The sequence below is a fragment of the Mesoplodon mirus genome, assembly GCF_964341445.2.
Source record: "Mesoplodon mirus genome assembly, chromosome: 2".
NCBI classification, from domain to species: domain Eukaryota; kingdom Metazoa; phylum Chordata; class Mammalia; order Artiodactyla; family Ziphiidae; genus Mesoplodon; species Mesoplodon mirus.
Genome location: NC_138977.1, coordinates 229,488,111 through 229,510,309, shown reverse-complemented (window position 1 = coordinate 229,510,309; position 22,199 = coordinate 229,488,111). Strand labels below are relative to the sequence as shown.

General features: G+C 48.8%; 1 protein-coding gene across 1 annotated transcript in view; it reads left to right on the top strand.

The window, feature by feature from the left end:
• The window catches only part of TCERG1L (transcription elongation regulator 1 like), a gene marked incomplete at both ends in the record, with an annotated part of 206,071 nt that overhangs the window by 116,655 nt on the left and 67,217 nt on the right, over positions 1 to 22,199 (top strand). The window contains 2 exons of the mRNA XM_082611132.1: positions 17,760 to 17,851; positions 21,288 to 21,376. Of these exons, the coding sequence (XP_082467258.1) occupies positions 17,760 to 17,851; positions 21,288 to 21,376 (181 nt within the window). The remainder of the gene's footprint in view (positions 1 to 17,759; positions 17,852 to 21,287; positions 21,377 to 22,199) is intronic.

The following is a 22,199-nucleotide window of genomic DNA, read 5'->3' as shown; positions in this document are numbered from 1 at the left end:
AGGGCCTACTGGTGCCAGGCCCCCTTCTAGATATAGGGAACAGAAAGCCACTCAGTGAGGCTCCAAGCACCTCGCTGTCTTTATGCTGATAAACCCTCATTGTGTGCTTTCCTCTTGTCTATACAAGGACGATGCAAGATGAACTTTGTTAAGAGGCATGAGAAAAATCTTCAGGCCTTTTTTCCTGTGCCCACTCACACCAGAGGCTCAGGGACATGTGAAAGGGTCTAGAATATTCAGCAGCATGACTTGGTTTAAAGCCTAGAAATGCACACACAGCACACAGATGCACTTAGATTCACTGCTGCAGCAGAACGGCGCTTGTTTGTCTCTCTTTCTGCCCTGCAAACCGGTTCATCTGGACCATTTTTCTAGGTTCTACATATATGTGTTAATACACAATATTTGTTTCTCTCTTTCTGACTGACTTCACTCTGTATGACAGTCTCTAGATCCATCCACGTCTCTACAGATGACTCAGTTTCGTTCCTTCTTATGGCTGAGTACTATTCCATTGTGTATATGTACCACATCTTCTTTATCCATTCATCTGTCGATGGGCATTTAGGTTGCTTCCATGACCTGGGTATTGTAAATAGCACTGCAATGAACATCAAGGTGCATGTGTCTTTTTGAATTATGGTTTTCTCTGGGTGTATGTCCAGTAGTGGGATTGCTGGGTCATATGGTAATTCTATTTTTCGTTTTTTAAGGAACCTCCATACTGTTCTCCATAGTGGCTGTATCAATTTACATTCCCACCAACAGTGCAAGAGGGTTCCCTTTTCTCCACACCCTCTCCAGTATTTGTTGTTTGTAGATTTTCTGATGATGCCCATTCTAACTGATGTGAGGTGATACCTCATTGTAGTTTTGATTTGCATTTCTCTAATAATTAGTGATGTTGAGCAGCTTTTCATGTGCTTCTTGGCCATCTGTATGTCTTCTTTGGAGAAATGTCTATTTAGGTCTTCTGCCCATTTTTGGATTGGGTTGTTTGTTTTTTTAATATTGAGCTGCATGAACTGTTTATATATTTTGGAGATTAATCCTTTGTCCATTGATTCATTTGCAAATATTTTCTCCTATTCTGAGGGTTGTCTTTTCGCCTTGTTTGTAGTTTCCTTTGCTTTACAAAAGGTTTTAAGTTTCATTAGGTCCCATTTGTTTCTTTTTGTTTCTATTTCCATTGCTCTAGGAGGTGAATCAAAAAAAAATCTTGCTGTGATTTATGTCAAAGAGTGTTCTTTCTATGTTTTCCTCTAAGAGTTTTATAGTGTCCGGGTGTTACATTTAGGTCTCTAATCCATTTTGAGTTTATTTTTGTGTATGGTGTTAAGGAGTGTCCTAATTTAATACTTTTACATGTAGCTGTCCAGTTTTCCCAGCACCACTTATTGAAGAGACTGTCTTTTCTCTATTGTATATCCTTGCCTCCTTTGTCATAGATTAGTTCACCGTAGGTGCGTGAGTTTATCTCTGGTCTTTCTATCCTGTTCCATTGATCTATATTTCTATTTTTGTGCCAGTACCATATTGTCTTGATTACTGTAGCTTTGTAGTATAGTCTGAAGTCACGGAGTCTGATTCCTCCAGCTCTGTTTTTTTCCCTCAAGACTGCTTTGGCTATTCAGGGTCTTTTTTGTCTCCATACAAATTTATGATCCTTTTTATGTGTTGTTGGATTCTGTTTGCTAGTATTTTGTTGAGGATATTTGCATCTATATTCATCAGTGATATTGGTCTGTAGTTTCCTTTGTTTGTAGTATCTTTGTCTGGTTTTGTTATCAGGGTGATGGTGGCCTCATAGAATGACTTTGGGAGTGTTCCTTCTGCAAGTTTTTGGAAGAGTTTGAGAAGGATGGGTGTTAGCTCTTCTCTAAATGTTTGATAGAATTCACCTGTGAAGCCATCTGGTCCTGGACTTTTGTTTGTTGGAAGATTTTTAATCACAGTTTCAATTTCATTACTTGTGATTGGTCTGTTCATATTTTCTATTTCTTCCTGGATCAGTCTTGGAAGGTTATACCTTTCTAAGAATTTGTCCATTTCTTCCACATTGTCCATTTTATTGGCATACAGTTGCTTGTATAAGACTCACCACAATGGATGTGGTGTCCGTTGTGACTTCTTCTTTTTTCATTTCTAATTTTATTAATTTGAGTCCTCTCCCTCTTTTTCTTGATGAGTCTGGCTAAAGGGTTATCAATTTTGTGTATCTTCTCAAAGAACCAGGTTTTAGTTTTATTGATCTTTGCTATTGTTTTCTTTGTTTCTATTTCATTTATTTCTGCTCTGATGTTTATGATTTCTTTCCTTCTACTAAATTTGAATTTTGTTTGTTCTTCTTTCTCTAGTTCCTTGAGATGTAAGGTTAGAGTGTTTATTTGAGATGTCGGTTGTTTCTTGAAGTAGGATTGTATTGCTATAAACTTGCCTCTTAGAACTGCTTTTGCTGCATCTGATAGGTTTTGGATTATCGTATTTTCATTGTCATTTGTCTCTAGGGATTTTCTGATTTCCTCTTTGATCTCTTCAGTGATCTCTTTGTCATTTAGTTACGTATGGTTTAGCCTCCATATGTTTGTGTTTTTTACGTTTTTTGCCCTGTAATTGATTTCTAATCTCATAGCATTGTGGTCAGAAAAGATGCTTGATATTATTTTAATTTTCTTAAATTTACTGAGGCTTGATTTGTGACCCAGGATGTGATCTATCTGGAGAATGTTCCCTGTGCACTTGAGAAGAAAGTGTAATCTGTTGTTTTTGGATGGAATGTCCTATAAATATCAATTAAATCTATCTAGTCTATTGTGTCATTTAAAGCTTGTGTTTCCTTATTAATTTTCTGTCTGGATGGTCTGTCCATTGGTGTGAGGTGTTAAAGTCCCCCACTATTATTGTGTTACTGTTGATTTCCTCTTTTATAGCTGTTATCAGTTACCTTATGTATTGAGGTGCTCCTATGTTGGGTGCATATATATTTATAATTGTTATATCTTCTTCTTGGATTGTTCCCTTGATCATTATGTAGTGTCCTTCCTTGTCTCTTGTAACATTCTTTATTTTAAAGTCTATTTTATCTGATATGAGTATTGCTACTCCAGCTTTCTCTTGATTTCCATTTGCATGGAATATCTTTTTCCATCCCCTCACTTTCAGTCTGTATGTGTCCCTAGGTTTGAAGTGGATCTCTTGTAGACAGCATATATATGGGTCTTGTTTTTGTATCCATTCACTGAGCCTGTGTCTTTTGGTTGGAGCCTTTAATCCATTCATGTTTAAGGTAATTATCAATATTCATGTTCCTATTACCATTTTCTTAATTGTTATGGACTTGTTTTTGTAGGTCCTTTCCTTCTCTTGTGTTTCCCACTTAGAGAAGTTCCCTTAGCATTTGTTGTAGAGCTGGTTTGGTGGTGCTGAATTCTCTTAGCTTTTGCTTGTCTGTAAAGCTTTTGATTTCTCCATCAAATCTGAATGAGAGGGCTTCCCTGGTGGCGCAGTGGTTGAGAGTCTGCCTGCTGATGCAGGGGACGCGGGTTTGTGCCTCAGTCCAGAAGATCCCGCATGCCGTGGAGCAACTGGGCCCATGAGCCGTGACCGCTGAGCCTGCACGTCCAGAGCCTGTGCTCCGCAACGGGAGAGGCCACAACAGTGAAAGGCCCGCGTACCGCAAAAAAGAAAAAAAAAATCTGAATGAGATCCTTGCTGGGTAGAGTAATCGTGGTTGTAGGCTCTTCCCTTTCATCACTTTAAGTATATCATACCACTCCCTTCTGGCTTGTAGAGTTTCTGCTGAGAAATCAGCTGTTAACCTTATGGGAGTTCCCTTGTATGTTATTTGTCATTTTTTCCCTCGTTGCTTTCAATAATTTTTCTTTGTCTTTAATTTGTGAATTTGATTACTATGTGTCTTGGCATGTTTCTCCTTGGATTTATCCTGCCTGGGTCTCTCTGCACTTCCTGGACTTGGGTTGCTATTTCCTTTCCCATGTTAGGGAAGTTTTCATCTCTAGTCTCCTCAAGTATTTTCTTGGGTCCTTTCTCTCTCTCTTCTCCTTCTGGGACCCCTATTATGTGAATGTTGTTGTGTTTATTGTTGTCCCAGAGGTCTCTTAGGCTGTCTTCATTTCTTTTCATTCTTTCATTCTTTTTTCTTTATTCTGTTCCATGGCAGTGAATTCCACCATTCTGTCTTCCAGGTCACTTATCCGTTCTTCTGCCTCAGTTATTCTGCTTGATTCCTTCTAGTGTATTTTTCATTTCAGTTATTGTATTGTTCATCTTTGTTTGTTTGTTCTTTAATTCTTCTAGGTGTTTGTTCTTTAATTCTTCTAGGTCTTTGTTAAACATTTCTTGCACCTTCTCGATCTTTGCCTCCATTCTCTTTCTGAGGTCCTGGAGCATCTTCACTATCATTATTCTAAATTCTTTTTCTGGAAGCGTGCCCATCTCCACTTCATTTAATTGTTTTTCTGGGGTTTTATCTTGTTCCTTCATCTGGTACAAAGTATTCTGCCTTCTCATTTTGTCTATCTTTCTGTGAATGTGGTTTTCCTTCCACAGGCTGCAGGATTGTAGTTCTTCTTGCTTCTGCTGTCTGCCCTCTGGTGGATGAGGCTATCTAAGAGGATTGTGCAAGCTTCCTGATGGTAGGGACTGGTGGTGGGTCCGCCAGAATGGTTTTGACTTCTGTGTTCTGATTTGCAACTACATCTTAACATGAGCGATGATGCTTTGGAGCAATAAATGGTCTTTCCAATAGTATTTGCAAAGGGCTGACAAAGTTTCCCTTAAACTTTTCATGATAGAATAGTTGCTACTACAATTTTTTTGAAGATCTGGCCAGAAGAACAAGCTGTATTTTGCATGGAAGATAACTGGACCTGGGGCTGAGTTTACACATGTGAGGAGCAGGGACGCAGGGAGCCCCTCTGCTTCTGACTCACAGGGCCCCTCCTGGGTCTCCATCCAGGCTGGGGTCCTCTCTGCCTGCTCAATGGCAAGCAGACCCTGTGCAGTAGATGAGGCTAGTTTAGGATGATTTTGTTCCAATTATTGCTAGGATCCCATTGCGTGAGCACCCGCCTTGGCAGACATTGTGCTCAGCACTGTAGTATCTCTATCCACAGCCAGAATCTTCATGTGGTATTGCTATGGACTGAATGTTCCTGCCCACCCCCCTCAAATTCATATGTTGAAGCCGTAACCCTCAATGTGATAGGATTTGGATGTGAAACCTTTGGGAAGTCATTAGGCTTAGATGAGGTCATGTGGGTGAGGCCCTTATGATGGGATTGGTGCCCTTATAAGAGAGACACAGGGCAGTCTCTCTCTGTCATATGAAAACTCTTGGAGAAGGTGGCATCTGTAGGCCAGGAAGAGATCTCTCACCAAAACCCCACAGTGCCAGCACCCTGATCTTGGACGTCCAGCCTCCAGAAGAGTCTGGAGAAATAAATGTCTGTTGTTTAAGCCACCTCATCTATGGTATTTTGTTATTGCAGCCTGAGCTGACTAAGGTATTATTTTTCCTGTTCTGTTGGAAAAGTTGAAACTCAAAGGAGGTGAGAGATTGTCCCCATATTTCAGGCCTAATAAGTGGCTAAGCTGGGTTTAGATTCCCAGGCCTGCCTGATTCCGAACCCCAGTCTCTGTGCTGAGCCCAACACCAGTCTGGTACCCCAGGATGCAGTGGCTGCTGTGCCAAAGTCCCTGGTCCCTGAGCTTCCCAAACCAGGTGAAGGGAGAGGGTTGTCCCTAACTGAACCCCACTGCAGCTCCCTCCTCCCAGGCCAGGGATCCATAGCTGGGGGAGGGCCCAGCCCCGGCAGGAGAACCGGAGGGTATGTCCCAACCACACAGACCCAGGAGATTCCTCAGACTCGGGACGGCCGCTTCAGTTCCATGGTGGGCAGTGTGTTGAGGGGAGGCTGTGCACCCCTGTCCTGAGCCCTAAAGTTCCCCAAGATGAGAATCCCCTCCAACGGCTACATCAAACCCAAGGGCTCAGCCACACACCTCCTCTTCATAGGGTTGGACATTGCTAATAATAGAACACGCTCAGTGATTATAATTCCCATTCCAGCAAAAAGGGTTTCACAAATCTCCCTTTTATATTACAATTGCTTTAATATTGAATTTCTTTTTTTTTACATAAGTGTTCCTATTGGATAAAATTTAATGATGTAATTTAGAATATGAATATATTTAATCATGCGTTTCTCTTCCATATATAGCAAAGTCCATTATATAAAAATGGACTTTGGGCCTCCCTGGTGGCGCAGTGGTTGGGAGTCCGCCTGCCGATGCAGGGGATACGGGTTCGTGCCCCGGTCTGGGAGGATCCCATATGCCGCGGAGCGGCTGGGCCCGTGAGCCATGGCCGCTGAGCCTGTGCGTCCGGAGCCTGTGCTCCGCAACGGGAGAGGCCACAACAGTGAGAGGCCCGCGTACAGCAAAAAAAAAAAAAAAAAAAATGGACTTTGAGGATGTTTTAAAATCTGAGGCCATGAATACTTATGCCAAGATAACTAATGTGTTAAATATGATATCTGAACTCTAAGACTCTAACACTTAATTTTAGCATTGTCAAAAGGCTCCTAAGGCTGCTACAGGCCTCTCTTGAGATTCCTTTTCTATGAAATAATAGTAACAGTAGCTAGTAGCCTTGAAAAAATCTTCAGTGTGAAAATAAAATTTAATTATTTTGTTACATGTATAAAGCACTCTATAATATACTATGTATAATGTAGTATGTATAACAATATTTATATTGACAATTTCATATGCCGTTGTCCTAGTATTTTTAGCTTTCACTGCTCCTTGTCATTTCCACATGGTGGGGGGGAAGGGGGATGGCTGCTCTTTCGCTGGCCTGAGTGGCCTTATCTCCCCACTGGGCCCTGCCTTCTGTCACCTGCCATGGCACCTGTGGTCCGAGTCCTATCCCGGATGTGGGTCTCAGCTCTGGGACTTGCTATTCCTTGTCTCCATAAGTTGTTCCCACCCCCTTGTCCCAACCCCTATCCATCTTTGGACCCCCCCCTCCACCTGTAGATTCACCTGCCAGCTCCAGAGGGACCTGTCCTGTCCTCTCCCAGGCCCCTGGCCGCAGAGTTGGTTGGTCCTGAGGACTGCAGCTCACCTGGCTTCACGTGCCTTTCCTTTTTTTCTTTTTTTTAAAAACATTTTTATTGGAGTATAATTGCTTTACAATGGTGTGTTAGTTTCTGCTGTATGACAAAGTGAATCAGTTATACGTATACATATATCCTCATATCCCCTCCCTCTTGCATCTCCCTCTCACCCTCCCTATCCCACCCCTCTAGGTGGTCACAAAGCACCGAGCTGATCTCCCTGTGCTATGCGGCTGCTTCCCACTAGCTATCTACCTTACGTTTGGTAGTGTATATATGTCCATGTCACTCTCTCACTTCGTCCCAGCTTACCCTCCCCCCTCCCCGTGTCCTCAAGTCCTCACGTGCCTTTCTCTTCCCTCTACCCACCTTGTACCTCATGCCACGTTAGAGCAGGGCCACACCTGCCACATGTTTTGACCAAAACATGAAGAAACTGTCGTGAGCCTTTTGGAGCACTGGTGTCACCAGCTGCAGAAACGAGAATGCGGTGACCACTGAACCCACTGGCAGTCACCCCCTGCAGTCAGATCAGAAGTGGCTTCTGGGGAATCAGGGTACGTGGGCCCCCTCTCATGGAAGGACCCGCCCTGATCAGCGGTGTGACAAAACCGTCGCTGTGTGTGTGCTGTTTCCATCACTGTGACGTGCCAGTGCAGTTCTATTCATCTGCTGTAGATCAGAAATTAGTAACCTTTCCATTAACCTAAAAACCCAAATCAAATAAAAATCTGTGATCCTTGCTTTAATGACCTCGGATTTGAAGAAATTGCTGGAAGCCTCCGTCTCCCAGCCCTCCATGGTGGTCTTACCGGTGGTTGGGCTGTGCCTGAACTTCCCAGGTTCCTGGGGCTAGGCTGGCTTGGCCTCCTGGGTGCTGTGAGGTTGACACCCAGGGGAACCCAGGGGACCCAGTGGCCTGTGGGGCAGGACAGGCTGAGCTCTTCACATCCCAGCGCTTTAAACAGAGGAGTCTTGACACCTCTGCTTAGTGCATTCTCGAATAGAGAAGAAAGTTTAAAAATTAACTTAAATGATACCAATTTGATGTTTCTATATTTTTAACTGGAGCCAGTCCTGCCCTTAAGCACAACGTAGGCTGTCACCAGGACCCAGGAAAGGAAACAGAGAGGTTCTCCCCTGGGGCTGCTCACGGGTGTAGCTCCCACCCAGGTGGCCTGGGAACCCCACCCGTCTACTCTGTGATGGGGCCCTGCTCACCTTTCCCACTGCAAGGAGGGCAGGGGGTATGTGTTGACAGGTGCCCACACAGGTCCCCCAGGGAGGGATGTTTGCCTGGTGTCTCCATGAGAGAGGATCATAGGCCCCCCTCAGTGGGGACCATACAGGAGCGTGTCCCCAGGGGACCAAAACCAGCGTCAAGGATCATGTCGAGTTATTAAATGCTTGAGTCCAAGAAGGAGTTAACACTTCTTTCTTGGAGTTGCTGTGTTTTCTCATTAAACAATTAATCTGGGGCTTTTTGGAGGGTACAGTGGAGTCCTGTCTCTTGATTCTGTTCTTTAACTTGATGAAAGAGAGAGCCAGCAGGTGTGGAAACTGGACAGTCAACCTGGCAGCATTTACACTGAGGCAGATGCTGGGTCCTGAGGGATCTGGAGACACCTGGGAGGTGGTGCGGGGGGAGGCCGCCCCGTGTCGTGCGCTTCCCCCGGAGCCCCAGTGTTGGGGAGACCTCACTTCTGGGAGATGGGGGAGAGGTTCTACATTAAGGCCAGTGCCCGCAAGAGCTGGGGGTCCTGTCCCCGAGGGTGGAGGAGCCCCGCCCGTCGAGTGAGACCCTGGAATCACGCTCAGCCCCGCGGGGCTTCCTTCGGCCTTTTGAGGAGCTCTCAGCAGTCGTGAGACGCTCATCGTTACATTTGTGGAAACTCAGCTGATGGAACGAGAGACGTTCAAACTCCAAAGCATGTCATCCTTGTCCAAAACGACTGCAAGGACCTCAGCCAGTGAGCTGTCTCGTCTCTTGCACCAGCCCACGAGAATCTCACTACTAAGCTCCTAGGAGCATCACTCTGGCCATTGTCTTTTTTTTCTTTTTTTTTTTTTTTTTGAGGTACACGGGCCTCTCCCTGTTGTGGCCTCTCCCATTGCGGAGCACAGGCTCCGGACGCGCAGGCTCAGCGGCCATGGCTCACGGGCCCAGCCGCTCCACGGCATGTGGGGTCCTCCTGGCCCGGGGCACGAACCCGTGTCCCCTGCATCGGCAGGCGGACTCTCAACCACTGCACCACCAGGGAAGCCCCATTGTCTTGTTTTAAATTCATTATCCTATTAAAACAGGTAACCTCGGGGTGCAGAGGCTGGACGAAGCTTCCGCGGGCGGCCCTCCCGAGGAGACTTCGGCTACGAGGCAGAGTTCTCAGGGGCCCAGGGATGGGCCGAGGTCTGCCCCTGCCTGGCGGGGAGGCGTCCGGCTTTGCCATTTTGAGCACATCAGGTCAGAACCTCCCTCCCCCGTGACTTCAGTCCCCTGTGGAAGCCGCAGTTTGTTAAAGCTCTGAGAGGGACATGGGGGAGCTTGAAAAAGCCTCAGGACAGAGAGAAGGAAGAGACTTAATAACTGTCCAGGAAGGTAGAGGCCACTTAGGTAAAAAATGGCAACATGCAGGCCCTGTTACTAGAAGGAAAAGGACTGCAGCAGAGGGGCTTGGGGGCTGGACAGCTACAGTCTGGGAGTGCAAGTGTCATTAAAGACGAAAAGAAACTGGAGTCTGGATCTAGAGCCATCAGACCTCGGTGGAGACGGGAGATATGGGGGGAGCATACAGGGGGCATTGTGGGGAGTCCTGTCCTGGGCGCCCGTCCTCCAGCCTTTCACCTGCCCACCAGCTGACGTTTGTCCCATGCCTGCTGCTCGGTGCCAGCCCCGGAGGTGGCTGTTAGCTGTGGCCGTGGGAGGCTTGCTGGAGGCGGGGGCACAGCACACACTCCGCCCGTCACGTGCCTGCAGGTGTGAGTGCCCAAGCAAGAGGAGGTGACAGAGTGCCCTCGGAGTCAGAAGAGGGGAAATGATAGACCGTAGGACAGTTTTCAAAGATGCTGTCCGTGTTTTGAAAGCAATGCATAGTATATAGAGTTCTTATAACAAAGACAACTTATTTTTGATGTCAGCTGTAGAAAAAGTCATCACACTTTCTGCACACACGTCAGCTTTTTTTCCATTCTTTCCTGACATGGGTGGACCAGAGAGTAACCTAACTAAGCAGTGGATTTCTGTATAATGCATTTAGCTTCTGCAATGGCTGAAAAATCATCAAAATAGTAGTCTTTTCTGTGTGTGTGGGTACATGTGTGTGTATGTCTGTCTGTCTGTCTGCGTGTAAGCATGTGCCTGTGTGTGTTGGGGGTGCACCTTTGCCTCTCAGGTGGATGGGCACCTGAGCCCCTGGTGCCAGCTCAACTCCTCAGGGTAACCGCCGTGACAAGCCCAGCTGTGACTCTTGTGACGCCCACTTTGGTGGAACAAGCACTGCCAGGTGTGTGCTCTCTGGCATCCCCAGGGCGAGGTAGAGTGATGGGCGGATGTTTTCCCTCTTTCAGCAGCTGTAATTCCTGTGCTGCCTTGAAAGGTGGGCGTTGCTGACATAACTCAGCCTGGGACTGTGAAATGGATTTATGCTTTTTGGAAAAGATTGAATGCCGCACTTATTCAACATGCTCTACCTGAACCAGAGAGAAGTGTTTTAAATGATGGTTTGCAGTCTACAGGAGTCTCCCTCTTCCTCTCGCTCCCCCTCCAGCCTTCACCTCCATCTCTCCATCCAGCCTCTCCTCTTTTCCTGGTCCGAGTTGGCTCACCATACATCTGACGAAGTGCACAGAATATTCTAAATTTCTTTTCTTATAGAAATTATCTCATTTAATGCGTCTCTTTTGCCTCTGATATCCCTGTTTGGGGATGATAATTAGAACTTTGAACATGTGTTTGAAATTGCACAGGACTCACATGCAGCTTATGCATCCATTAATCCATTCATCCACTGAACACATGTTTACTGAGGTCAGGGGTGTGGACTAGGCAGCCAACCCTCTTGAGCATCCCCTGGATACACACTGTCCCTGGGTGCCAGCTTCCTCTGGACCTGCTCCTGGGGGGCTACGGTGCCCGGGTGCCTTGGAAGTAGCTCTCTGGGCTGGCACAGCACTGGAGCCAGTTTCCCTCCCAGACCCTGACATTCCTCTGCTCTGGGAGACCCACGTCCAGGTGAGGCAGTCACTGCGCCCTTCTCCATGTCTCCTGATGAAAACAGGGCAGGAATGTTCTGACCATCAAGGTTCAACAGCTCGCCGTGCTGCGGGCAGGTTTCCTGCATCTCCGTTCTAATGTGGCTCCCTGTCATCTAATGTGGCTCCCTGTCATCTAATGTGGCCTGCCTTCACGAGAGGACCAGGGTGCTTCAGGCTCTAGGACAGTCAGGTGAGGATGGCCCATCATCTCCACCACCCTTCTGTGCAATGGTGACATCAGACCCTTGTTAAGTCAGTCAGGCCAGCAGCAGGATCCGGAAGCCCTGGCCTGAGATCCTGGCTGGGCCCGAGGAGATGGAGACAGGCTATGTGTGGTGTGGTCACTTTGCAGGAGTGGGAAACAGTCAGGTTACAGGGGTGGAGCCATGTCACAAGGGTGGAGCCACGTGGCAGTGCTACGATCCTTTCTCGTGGAGGAAGCCAAGTTCAAGGCCTCTAATGTGAGTGTTTTAAATAAAACCCTTTGTTCCTGCAAAGGGAAGCCCAGGGTGTTACAAACCGGTAGAAAATGAATTGTCGCTGCAATATGTCAACTCTGGGAAATCACTGCCTATGAAAAATGTAGGAGGACTCACAAATGATTTGCCTTTTGCCTGAAAATGATCTTCAGTTACAGTGGAGGCTAGAAGGCCTTGTCTAGTTTTCTTAGGTGTAAAATGAGGTGATTGTTTCTACTTTGCTTAAGCATCGCAGAAATGATTTTAAGGCAGCAGTTACAGGAGACAGTATTCAAGATTAAAATACCATTCATTATTCTCCTTAAGACATTTCTTTAAGTGGGTGTTACGCTATTGGTTCTTGGAGGTGAGAACATTCATATATGGAAGTGGGGTCACTAGATCGTGGCAAACACAGAAAATGGGACCCTAACACTCCAGGATTGCCCCTAGCACCCCATATCCTACACAGGCTTCTTCAGGACTTGGGGGGGGGTCACTGGAGAGAAACCTCTGTTTCTGAGCACAGTCCCTGGCAGGGACCCGTCTGTTCACTTCCAGTCTCTGCAGGCGGAGGCCTGTGCACACGTGGGGTTTAGTGGTGTGGACTGGCTTTGTCAACCTTCCCATCGTGGCCAATGGTCTGCAATGACCAGGGAACTCAAGTCATCCTGCTGTCCCCCCAACCTCACGGGCTCCCCCAGGAGGTCACAATCAGGGTCGTGTGGTGCAGACCATCTGTGGATCAGGGGTCCCCTTGGTCTAAGAGGAGATTCCCCACTAATTCCAAATTCGTCAGAAGCCACCGTTGGTTTTCAGGATAGAAAAGGTTAACTGTCTCTCCTGCCCTCTTCCTTGGGGTTAATCCATTTCCTTCTACCCCAGCAGGAAAACAGAAGATTATTCTGGCCCTCCAAGTTCACTGCTTATGTCTTCTATTTGGGGGGAATATACCCCAAACGGTTCCAGATGTCCTGTTGACTTTCAGAATCCCAGAATTGGAAGAAACTTAGGAGATTGGTCCATTTATAGATGAGGAAACTGAGACCAAGGGAGGGGAAAATGTATTGGATTAAAATGAGATTGAATTTCAGAGTCACCTTTTGAATTAAAAGATGCGGACATGTTTTCATATCTTTTTGACAAGTTAGACAATTTTGACTCGTCTGCAGTGGTTCTTTATGTTAATAATTAAGAAAGCAATTTTTAAATGTTTAAAACAATCCTAGTGCTTTATTCAATATAGTTATTGTCCCATTACCACTGTATATGAGCTATCTTTGGTCTGAGGCCTGATACCAGATAACTTTGAGTCTTCACGTCCCCGGGACTCTAAGGGAACAGGTGGCTTAGATGGGGACTAATGACCAAGAGGTGACATGCTGGGAAGCTGACATGGACCCCTGACCTCAGATTAGGACACAGCAAGCCCACCTCACTCTTCTTTTAGGGAAACGAGGTTGATTGATTGCTGAACTAGACGTTTCCACAGCTAAGTCTCGCCTATGAGAAGGAGCATGGCTTTTCTGTCCCCTTTGTTCCATGGGACAAGCTATGCCGACTATTCACCTTCCGAGGGCTGTTGTGTATCCCCTCCCGCCACCCTTGCCAACTCCTGCAGCATTCTGAGGGAAGGTGCTGTCTAATTGCTCACTCCACTTCCCCCCCCCCACTTCTCCCCACAAACAGCCAGGGTTGTGCTGGATTCTGTACAAGCAGCAAATACGTGTTTTCAGTGGATTGTGTGGCAGTTTTCACACAGGCCCCCTTTCTTCTTCCTGGCTTCCATGAGACCTTTCTGGGCCTCCTTGTCACTCAGCCCTGCCAGGAGGAAAAGCAAACTATCTGAGAGCTCTTCCCCTGCCAGTGCTGGGCTTGATCAATAGACCAACCGCCCCAAAAGATCTGACCATCCTGCCCCCCTCACAGGGTGGAAAGGCATCATGCACGCCCCTAAGCACTTCAGCACCAGGTCTTCAGACTTGTTGATTCTCCTCCACAAACTAGTCCTCTTTGACACCCAAGGGAGCATCTGATGGCAACATCATCGGGGTTTGTGGAGAGGCCCAAAGCACAGGGTGGTTAAGCGTCAGAGTGGGCCCCGGAGTGGTCCTCAGGGAGATGTAGCATCAGCTCTTCCAGGACGAACGTGGAGACCCAGGCTATTACGAGAGGGATCTGGGTGCCCCAGCTCAGCCAAGCAGCAAGGCTGCGCAAGCCACGGCTGTGAGAGGGGACCGGCTCTTAAGGAAGCCGTGCAGGGCGAGGCTCAACATCTGTCACAGGCGCTCTGGGGGACACGTGTGCCGTGAGGGCCTTTAGCATGAGGATCGGGACCATCTTTGCAAAGAAGCCGTCACAGCGAGCAACGCCGTGCGTGTAGCCCAAATGCCAGATTTGAAGAGCTGATTTTTACAAAGATCAAGTGTTTTCAATAAAGGAAAAAAAATTAATATATTTTCTCAGAATAATGAGGGAATACATGTAAGCAAGGCTACTCTCATTGAGAATTGTGTTGTGATGAGCACAGGGCCTTGCGGTCAGTTTCCTCACACTTTTCTGACAACGTGTAGTATTTGCGTGAGAAGAGCCTCACGTTTCCGGTGATGCCCGATTGCTTTGTTTCCTGTGCGGAGCCCCCGCATTGGCACTCGGCCCCTCCCTCCGGGCACGGCCCGTGTGGACTGGGAAGGAACCCAGACCGTGTGCTCAGGTGGTGGAAGGCTGCTCATTTCTACTCACAGCTCAGGTCTCGGTCCAGCAATTCGAAAGTAGAGCCCAGGGTCATAACCCAGACCCTTCCACTTTCGTTGCAAGTTCAAGCTTTTCTCCCCCATCCTTGGGCCTTGCCGGGAGGCACGGTGGGAGTGGGTAGGGTTCAGCTTCCTTTTTGTTCTCTGGCCTCCTTCACAGAGCAGGGGTCGAGGGTCCCAGGTCCTGCGGGTGGCTCTGGGGAGGTTCTGCAGCCTTGGTCTCCTGGGCAAGGCAGTGTCCCTGTGTCCCCGGCCTCTCTTTCGCACAAGAGCTGCTCTGGTGGCCTCTTCAGACACCACCCTCCGTGGCTCTCTGCTCAGTGCCCCCCACCCCGGCCCAGGCCCTTGCGCTTTTCTGGCCAGTGTAGACCTCTTGCTAAGGCTGCCCACACCCAGGCATCCTTGCAAACCCCCTCTGCCCACCTTGGGCACCAGCCTCCCACCCCGTTCCTCAGCTGCAGCGCCGGGAAGGGCTGGGTTCCAGGACTGCCCCACGGATGCCCCCTGGCAAACCCCCGTTCCCGTCTGGCACGGAGTTGGTGGCTCGTGGGATCAGGGCCTGAGCTGAAGCCCAGACGGGGGTCCCCGGCTCTGGACCTCGTGACACGCTGGGCTCTGCAGGACGAGTGGGGACAGGGTATCAGAGACTCTACTGCTGACTCCGCAGAACCACCCGCGTTTGCTTTATGGCTCTTTCTACCAGACAAGGAAAACCTTGTTGCTGGGGGCGGCCGGGGGTTTAGAGCGTTGGGTCTCCACCTCACGAAGGGTCTCCGAGTAAAGGGGGAGCGGGCAGCCACGGGAGGAAGCTTGGACAGGGTGGTCTGACCTGGACGTCGCTGAGGCCTGCGTAGTTGACTTGGGGACGTGCTGTCCCACACACAACGGAAGACATGAGGGATGCAGTCACATGATCTCGTGATGAAGCCCCTCTCCTGGGGTGTCTGTTCTCTGGGCCACACTTGTCTCTGGTTTTTCAATCAGAGCTGCAGTGTCACCGAGCAAATGACCGTCTCCCTAAATCCTCCCCATCTATCGGCCCCTCTGTCTTTTGTAGACGGTGTGACGCGCTGGCCTGTTCTGCACACACGGGAAGGGGGCAGGGACAGGAGTGGCCTGTTCTGCACACACGGGAAGGGGCGGGGACAGGAGTGCCCGGAGTGGAGCCGTCCTGGCCCCGCACAGCCCTCTGTACCTTGACAAGAAGCAGGCTGCGGGGGTCATTCTTACAGGTTCTGGAAACGCTAACGTGGCCCCTGCGGGAGGGATGATAAAGTAGCTCCACTGCCCTCGAGGCTGGGGTGTGGTTGGTTGACTGAGGTTTGCTTTACAGCCCCTTCCCCAAGGCCGATGGTGAAATGGCCCTGTAAGTGGTGTTGCCAGGCCCGAGGCGAGCCTCTGGGTGGTGGTCACGGCTGCCCGGGAGCAGAAAAAAAAAGAAAGAAAGAAAAAGGAATGAAATTGTGCCATTTGCAGAGACGTGTATGGACCTAGAGACTGTCATACAGAATGAAGTAAGTCGGAAAGAAAAACAAATATCGTATAATATAGTTTATGTGTGGAATATAGAAAGATGATAGATGAACTTATTTGTAAATAGAGAAGAGCTAACACCTATCCTTCTCAAACTCTTCCAAAATATAGCAGAGGAAGAAACACTCCAAAACTCATTTTACGAGACCACCATCACCCTCATACCAAAGCCAGACAATGATGTCACAAAGAAAGAAAACTACAAGCCAATATCACTGATGAACATGTGAAGGGGATGTGCGTTCCAGGCTCCAGACGCACGCGGTTTGGAGATGTGAGGGCAGCCGGAAGCCGCAAGGTCTGGGGTCCGCGCTTGGTCTGTTTGCCACCAGCCTGAGCTAAGGTCCCTTTAAAAGCCAGGACCAGCCAGCTGGCCCCTGGGGAGAGCCTGCTGGCCAGGCCACTCTTCAGAGTGACAGCAAGCCTAGCTGTGGTCATCACAACCTCTGTCCGTCCATCCATGTCCGTGACAGGTGGAGGCGGGGCCTCAGGGCTGGCTCCCGCGTGCTTCTGCCTCGTCCAGACGCAGCACCTCTGTGGGGACTGGACTTTTGGTCCAAGTCCAGAGCTGGCCCCGGGGCACTGCTGCATCTCCGAGGTACAGTTGTTAGTGGGGTGCCTGCTTCCTCACCCAGGCTCTGGGGCGGCTGGCTCTGCGGCCACTAGGGTACCAGGTACCGATGCCCACCATGGCACCATGGCCGGGCCCCAGGTGGGAGCGAAGCCCAAGCATGCACACACACACACACACACGTACATTCGTGAGAACGCACAGACACACACACACACAGAGCGGTGCTCATTGTCCTTTCCTCCCTTCCACTGGGAAGGAGAGACCCTGGGACCTTCTCAACTGTGTTGCACAGACAGGAGCTCCAGGTCAAGCAATCCCTTCCAGACCCTTCCAGGATCTCCTTGGTGAATTTATCTGTTTGTGAGGCTGGTGTGTTTAGGTGGCTTTGGTGTTTCTACTAATCCTTGGTCCTAACACCGTGGTTAGACTTGCTGCCCATCACTGCCCGCAGACGTCTGAGGCTACGCAACGTCTTTGAATAAGATGAAGCCTAAGTCTGTTTTCATATCTGGAGTCAGGCTGTTGCCACTTTCCCCTCCCTCCTCCCAGACGGTCACTGTCTGCACAGTCAAAGCACAAAGCACTGTGCAGGCCACCCACAGGGGCCAGAGTCCACTTTAGTGATGGCCAAACAATGGTAACGGGAAGTCCGGCCAGCGTGGACCCCCAGCCCCTGTTGGAACAGGGCTCAGGGCGGCCCATCACGGCCACCGGCTGTTGAAGCCTATGGAAGCCTGGCTCTGCTGCCCACGTTGGCCCCCTTGTCAGGGAGACCTGAGTCCTTTCCATCGTGACCCACGTGGCCTGGTCCAGGATGTGTGCGTGGCCAAGTGCTCCGTGGACAGCACTGTGCAGGCTCAGATGGGGTTGCCAGGACCTCACCATGAAGTTGCAGTGGAGGCGTGGTCAGCACCAGTCGGCACAGCTTCCCGTGGGCTGCACAGTGTGCACCACCTCTCTGAATTCTCCAAGCCACTGTCTGTCCTTGTTCAGTTTTACAAGCTGACAGGACAAACGGATGCTAACGACGGTTGTTTTGGCCCCGCAGATAAAAGCAGAGAGCACAGCCGGACGCCCTGCCCGCCGGCCCTGATGCTGCACGGGGAGCCGAAGAGCCCGGCGGGAGACAGACCAGCCAAGGTCAGTGGGCTGTGAAGATGTGAAACCCCGGGCTGGGGGCTGCGGGGCCCGCACGGCCTTCGCCCCTGTTTTCCCACCTGGCTCTCGGCAGTGGTGCTTTGCGGTCCCCTGTGTGGAACCGGGCCGGATCCAGCAGGACAGCTCCACAGCCCTGAGGAAGGGAAGAGGCATCCGGGAGCCGGGCAGCAGCAGCCTGGCCTTCCCTTCCTGGTCTGGGTCCAGAGCTCGCTGGTCAGCACTGCTCAGAGGAGTAGTGACCCTGGCTTCCTGGGTCCGCCGCCCTCACATCTCAGCAGGCACGGGCACGCGGGCAGCCAGGCCATGCAGTTGGACGCCCCTCAGGCGAGGCTGCGGTCTGCGTTTGGTTTCACTGTTATGGGAAAACCAGCGCATGTTTGTGTTTTCTGAACGCATTAGAATCTCAGGTCCTTCCCTTTGCTCATTTACCAAAGGGCATTTTATAGACTGTGAATGTGTTGGGTGCATTTCTCTTCCCATGACTAACCCAAGAAATCAGCTTTTATTGCTGCTTTTGAAAGTCACAAATGGCACTTAACTTGCCCTGATCTGTCAGATACACTGCTGGCCTCTGGTCTGATCTGTCAGATACACTGCTGGCCTCTGGTCTGCCCCAGTGTCGTGTGAACATTCTCTCTTCCTTTGCTGTTACCAGGTGTGTCTCTGCCTCAGCCTGTTACGTCCCCGTTCCCGCTGGTTGTCCTGCCAGTTCCCCGTTAGTGACATCCCTGGGCACACTCACCTGTGGGCCACGCCTTCCTCCCTATCATTAGTGCCGATGCTAAATGGTATAAATGGATCATGAACGTTAGTGCAAATTAAACTGTTGCTCCCAGATGTAGGGTTTCTCTATAAGAGATTAACATCCGTCTCAGAATTACATATTTATTAAACAGATCGTCTTTCTTCTGTTTTAACTACTTTCTTTATCTCTGGGCTCTGTGCCTCTAATTCACTTTTATTACTTCAGCATGGAAGGAGAGTTTTATGCCATGATTAGCCATTTTTATCACCAACAGGAAATCATAACCAGCCTGCATCTCAAGAAGACGGCCTTGGTAATTAGTGAGAATTACCAAGAGAACCCCAGCTTTGCCAAATTTAAGTGTTAGTCCCCATCAGGAAGCATGTCCCACCGTCTTTACTTGAATAATTAGTGGAGGAAATCTACTACTCCGAGGCCCCTCATTAGGTTTCATTCTTCAGTTAGCTTCATAATGAAAATCTCTCCTCATTTTTCTAATTGGATTAGTAATGTAAACTCTGGTCTTGATAGACACATATATTTCTAACACAACTGTTTCTGAATACTCCCAGTTATGTTATTTTCTCACAGGAAACAAAGACATTTTCTACCACCCCAAAATTCTACAAAAAGATTGTTCTTCAACTTATGAACTTAGGGATAATTACATAAATTACAAATCATTTAGTCAGTGTAATTATACGTCACAATGAATGCAGGGCCCCGGGAAGGCCCCAGTAAGAGACCAGGATGGACAGGCGTGAAAGAGATCACCCCTCATGTCATGGATCTTACCTGTCTAACCCTTAGTTGATGCGGTTCCCCATGGTCCTTGCCCAGAGGCCGCGCTGCACCTGGTCCGGATGACCTTCTCCTCCCGGCCCTTCCCGTCCATCCTCTGCCTGGCTCTGCTGGCACTGGCCGTTCTCTCCTGATGTCATGGGCTCCGCTCCCGAGTGAGCAGGAGACAGGTTCACTCCATCGCCTGTGGTTTTACCGGAGTTCACGTGACTGGTTTGGGGGGTTTTCCTACCCTTATAGACCCTTGGTGATCTTTTAACTTCATATTTGAATTTTATGTTTCAGTGCTTTCATAATGTAGCACTTTCCTTGCTAACGATTCTGTTTCAAAGGAGGTTGAGACGGTGGGAATGAGTACTGGTCCCAGTGTGGCCCTCGGGGGCCCTGGAACAAGCCTGTGGACTTTTGGTGCAACTGCCCTGTCCTTGTGCAGCCGGCCCGGCAGCGGTGCCCACATGGGGCGTGGCAGCATTGGCGTCCTTGACTTTGAATCATTCCCACAAACGGCTAACCGTCTCCTCACCCACACTACCTCATAAAGCCCTGACACTGATGATGGTAGACACAGATCCTCAAATTTTAGGATGACATTTAATTGTTTTTAAACGAATCTAGGGCTTCAATTGCTCCTGACATTCTCAACTCAGAACCGGGTTGCTGTTTTGAATAATGCACGAGCATCTTTTAATCTCTCCGATTTTGTGAAAGAGAACACAGTCCTTATTATACTATTCTGAATTTGAGATTAAAACCATGGAAACAGCGGGTAGAAGAACAAAAAGTGTTTCCTCACCCCTAGAATTTATTGTGCTCACTATGGTTTCATTTCGTTCTTATAGCTGTTCCAAAATTGAGATGGCACTGACTTTAAAAAAAAAAAAAACTCCTCATGGTAATTTTTCAGGTCCACCTGTAGGAGTTTGGTTCTGTTTCCCTTTGTTTGAGAAAATCTGCTACATGTCGTACATCAGTGCAGCTAAATAAGTTAATCTGAATCTTGGATCCATGTTTATGTTGGCGTCATAATTGCCCGTTTTCTAATCTCAAACAACTTTTGTTTCTCTCCAGACTCTGTCCATAATGAACAATGATCAAGTGTCCCAGTCATAGGTTGTTGTTGTTTTTTTAACTTTAGGGAATAATCTTCATTTTCTTCTGGGTGATGTCATATTCAAACATTCTTTATTTTCTACCTGAAGACAGAGTGATTTTCAAACCCAGCTGTGCACCACACTCACCTGCACAGTGTAGAACACGCCCTGAACTCTGCCCTCACATGGATGCTCTAGAAGGAGGGGGTGGGGGGAGTCACTGGAGCAATGGAACGCTGCAAGGACACAGGCTTGTCACTTCCCCTGCCTTCAAGGGACGGGACGGGCCAGCCCAGCCGCACCTGGGACCCTCCCTGCTCCAAGGTTCCCGGCCACTGAAGGCAGTGTTTGGCGGTAGAGTAACTCCAGCCCCTGGGTAACTTCAGTCCATCTCCAGAGACGAATCCAGTGGGAATTTCTGCCCCCAAGACACTAAGGCATCCGGAAGCAAACTCTCAGCCACCACCACCTACCTGTGTCTGCTTCTACTAAAGCAGGCAGCTGAGCCAATTTGGGATAATTAGAGGGAAGCCTTAGTCTGAATCACTCAACATGGTCAGTGATGCCCGCATTATTATTTATTATTATTATCCATTAATTCTAAATTCTCATGTGACTGCCGGGTCCCATTAGCTGGCTCTGCTGGGCAGGTCATTATCTAATAGCTACTGTGGGCAGGTCTGTCTGCAGGAGCCTTGTTATTCTGTACTCGGTTGCCTGTAATTGACGAGAACGGTTTAAATGTGTTTTTAAAGTACTCTCCTTCTCTCTCTACTGAAAGGAGGCTCCCTCGATACTAGTGACAGGCGAAGACAGAGCGGCCAAAGGCACAAGACCCGTGGCCTCCACCCCGGTGCCCGGATCCCCCTGGTAAGATGCCCGGAGGCTGGGAGCGGTGGGAAAGAGCCCTGTCTGATCCAGCATTTGCTTGCTGTCACCAGAGAGAAATGCATACTCCATTGGTAATGCTGGTTTAAAAAATTAATTTGCAGCTCCTGGCAGGTAGCTCTCCACACTGTGGTCACCTTCTGCCAAAAAATAGCATTTAAGTGATAAGTTATCCTGCTCGAATATATTTGCAAACATGTATTAAAATAGTAATGCTGTTGCATATATATCAGTGAAAGGCAGTGTCTGAAGAAACGGCAGCACGCCTTGAGCTTCAAAGGCCTTTCCCTCTACTCCAAGAAAAGCGTAACTGAATAGCTGTTAATTAAAGACGTGTCTGGCTCTCTGCAGCTGCCCTGTGAGGATCCCTCATCTTTGAGTACGCCCCACTCAAAGCGCCCTCCACGAGGGAGCCACTGACTTTGGTTTTTTTAAATGTCCTTTTATAATGGAGTAATTTGGAAGCAGAAAAAAAGGTTATTGTAGTAAAATTAGTTTTAAAACCTGAAGATTAGATTGCAGGATACAGTTGGGAGGAAGAGCTAATTTAGGGAACAGAAGTAGAGCCATTGGCGTCGTTTAATGCACCATCAGGGCGGGAGCAGCAGCCGACCGTGGTCCCTGGCTGTGGCATTCGCCCTGCATGGTGTCCTGAGTGGTGTCTGGCATCTGTCCTGCCCTGCAGCCCTGCCCTGGTCACCTGCTCACTGCGAGAACCTGTGCTCTTAACTGGACAGGCGGGGCACCCGCTCCTCTGGCCGGTCAATGGTCGGTGTCGCCGGCACCCGGGGGCCCCCTACCCTCT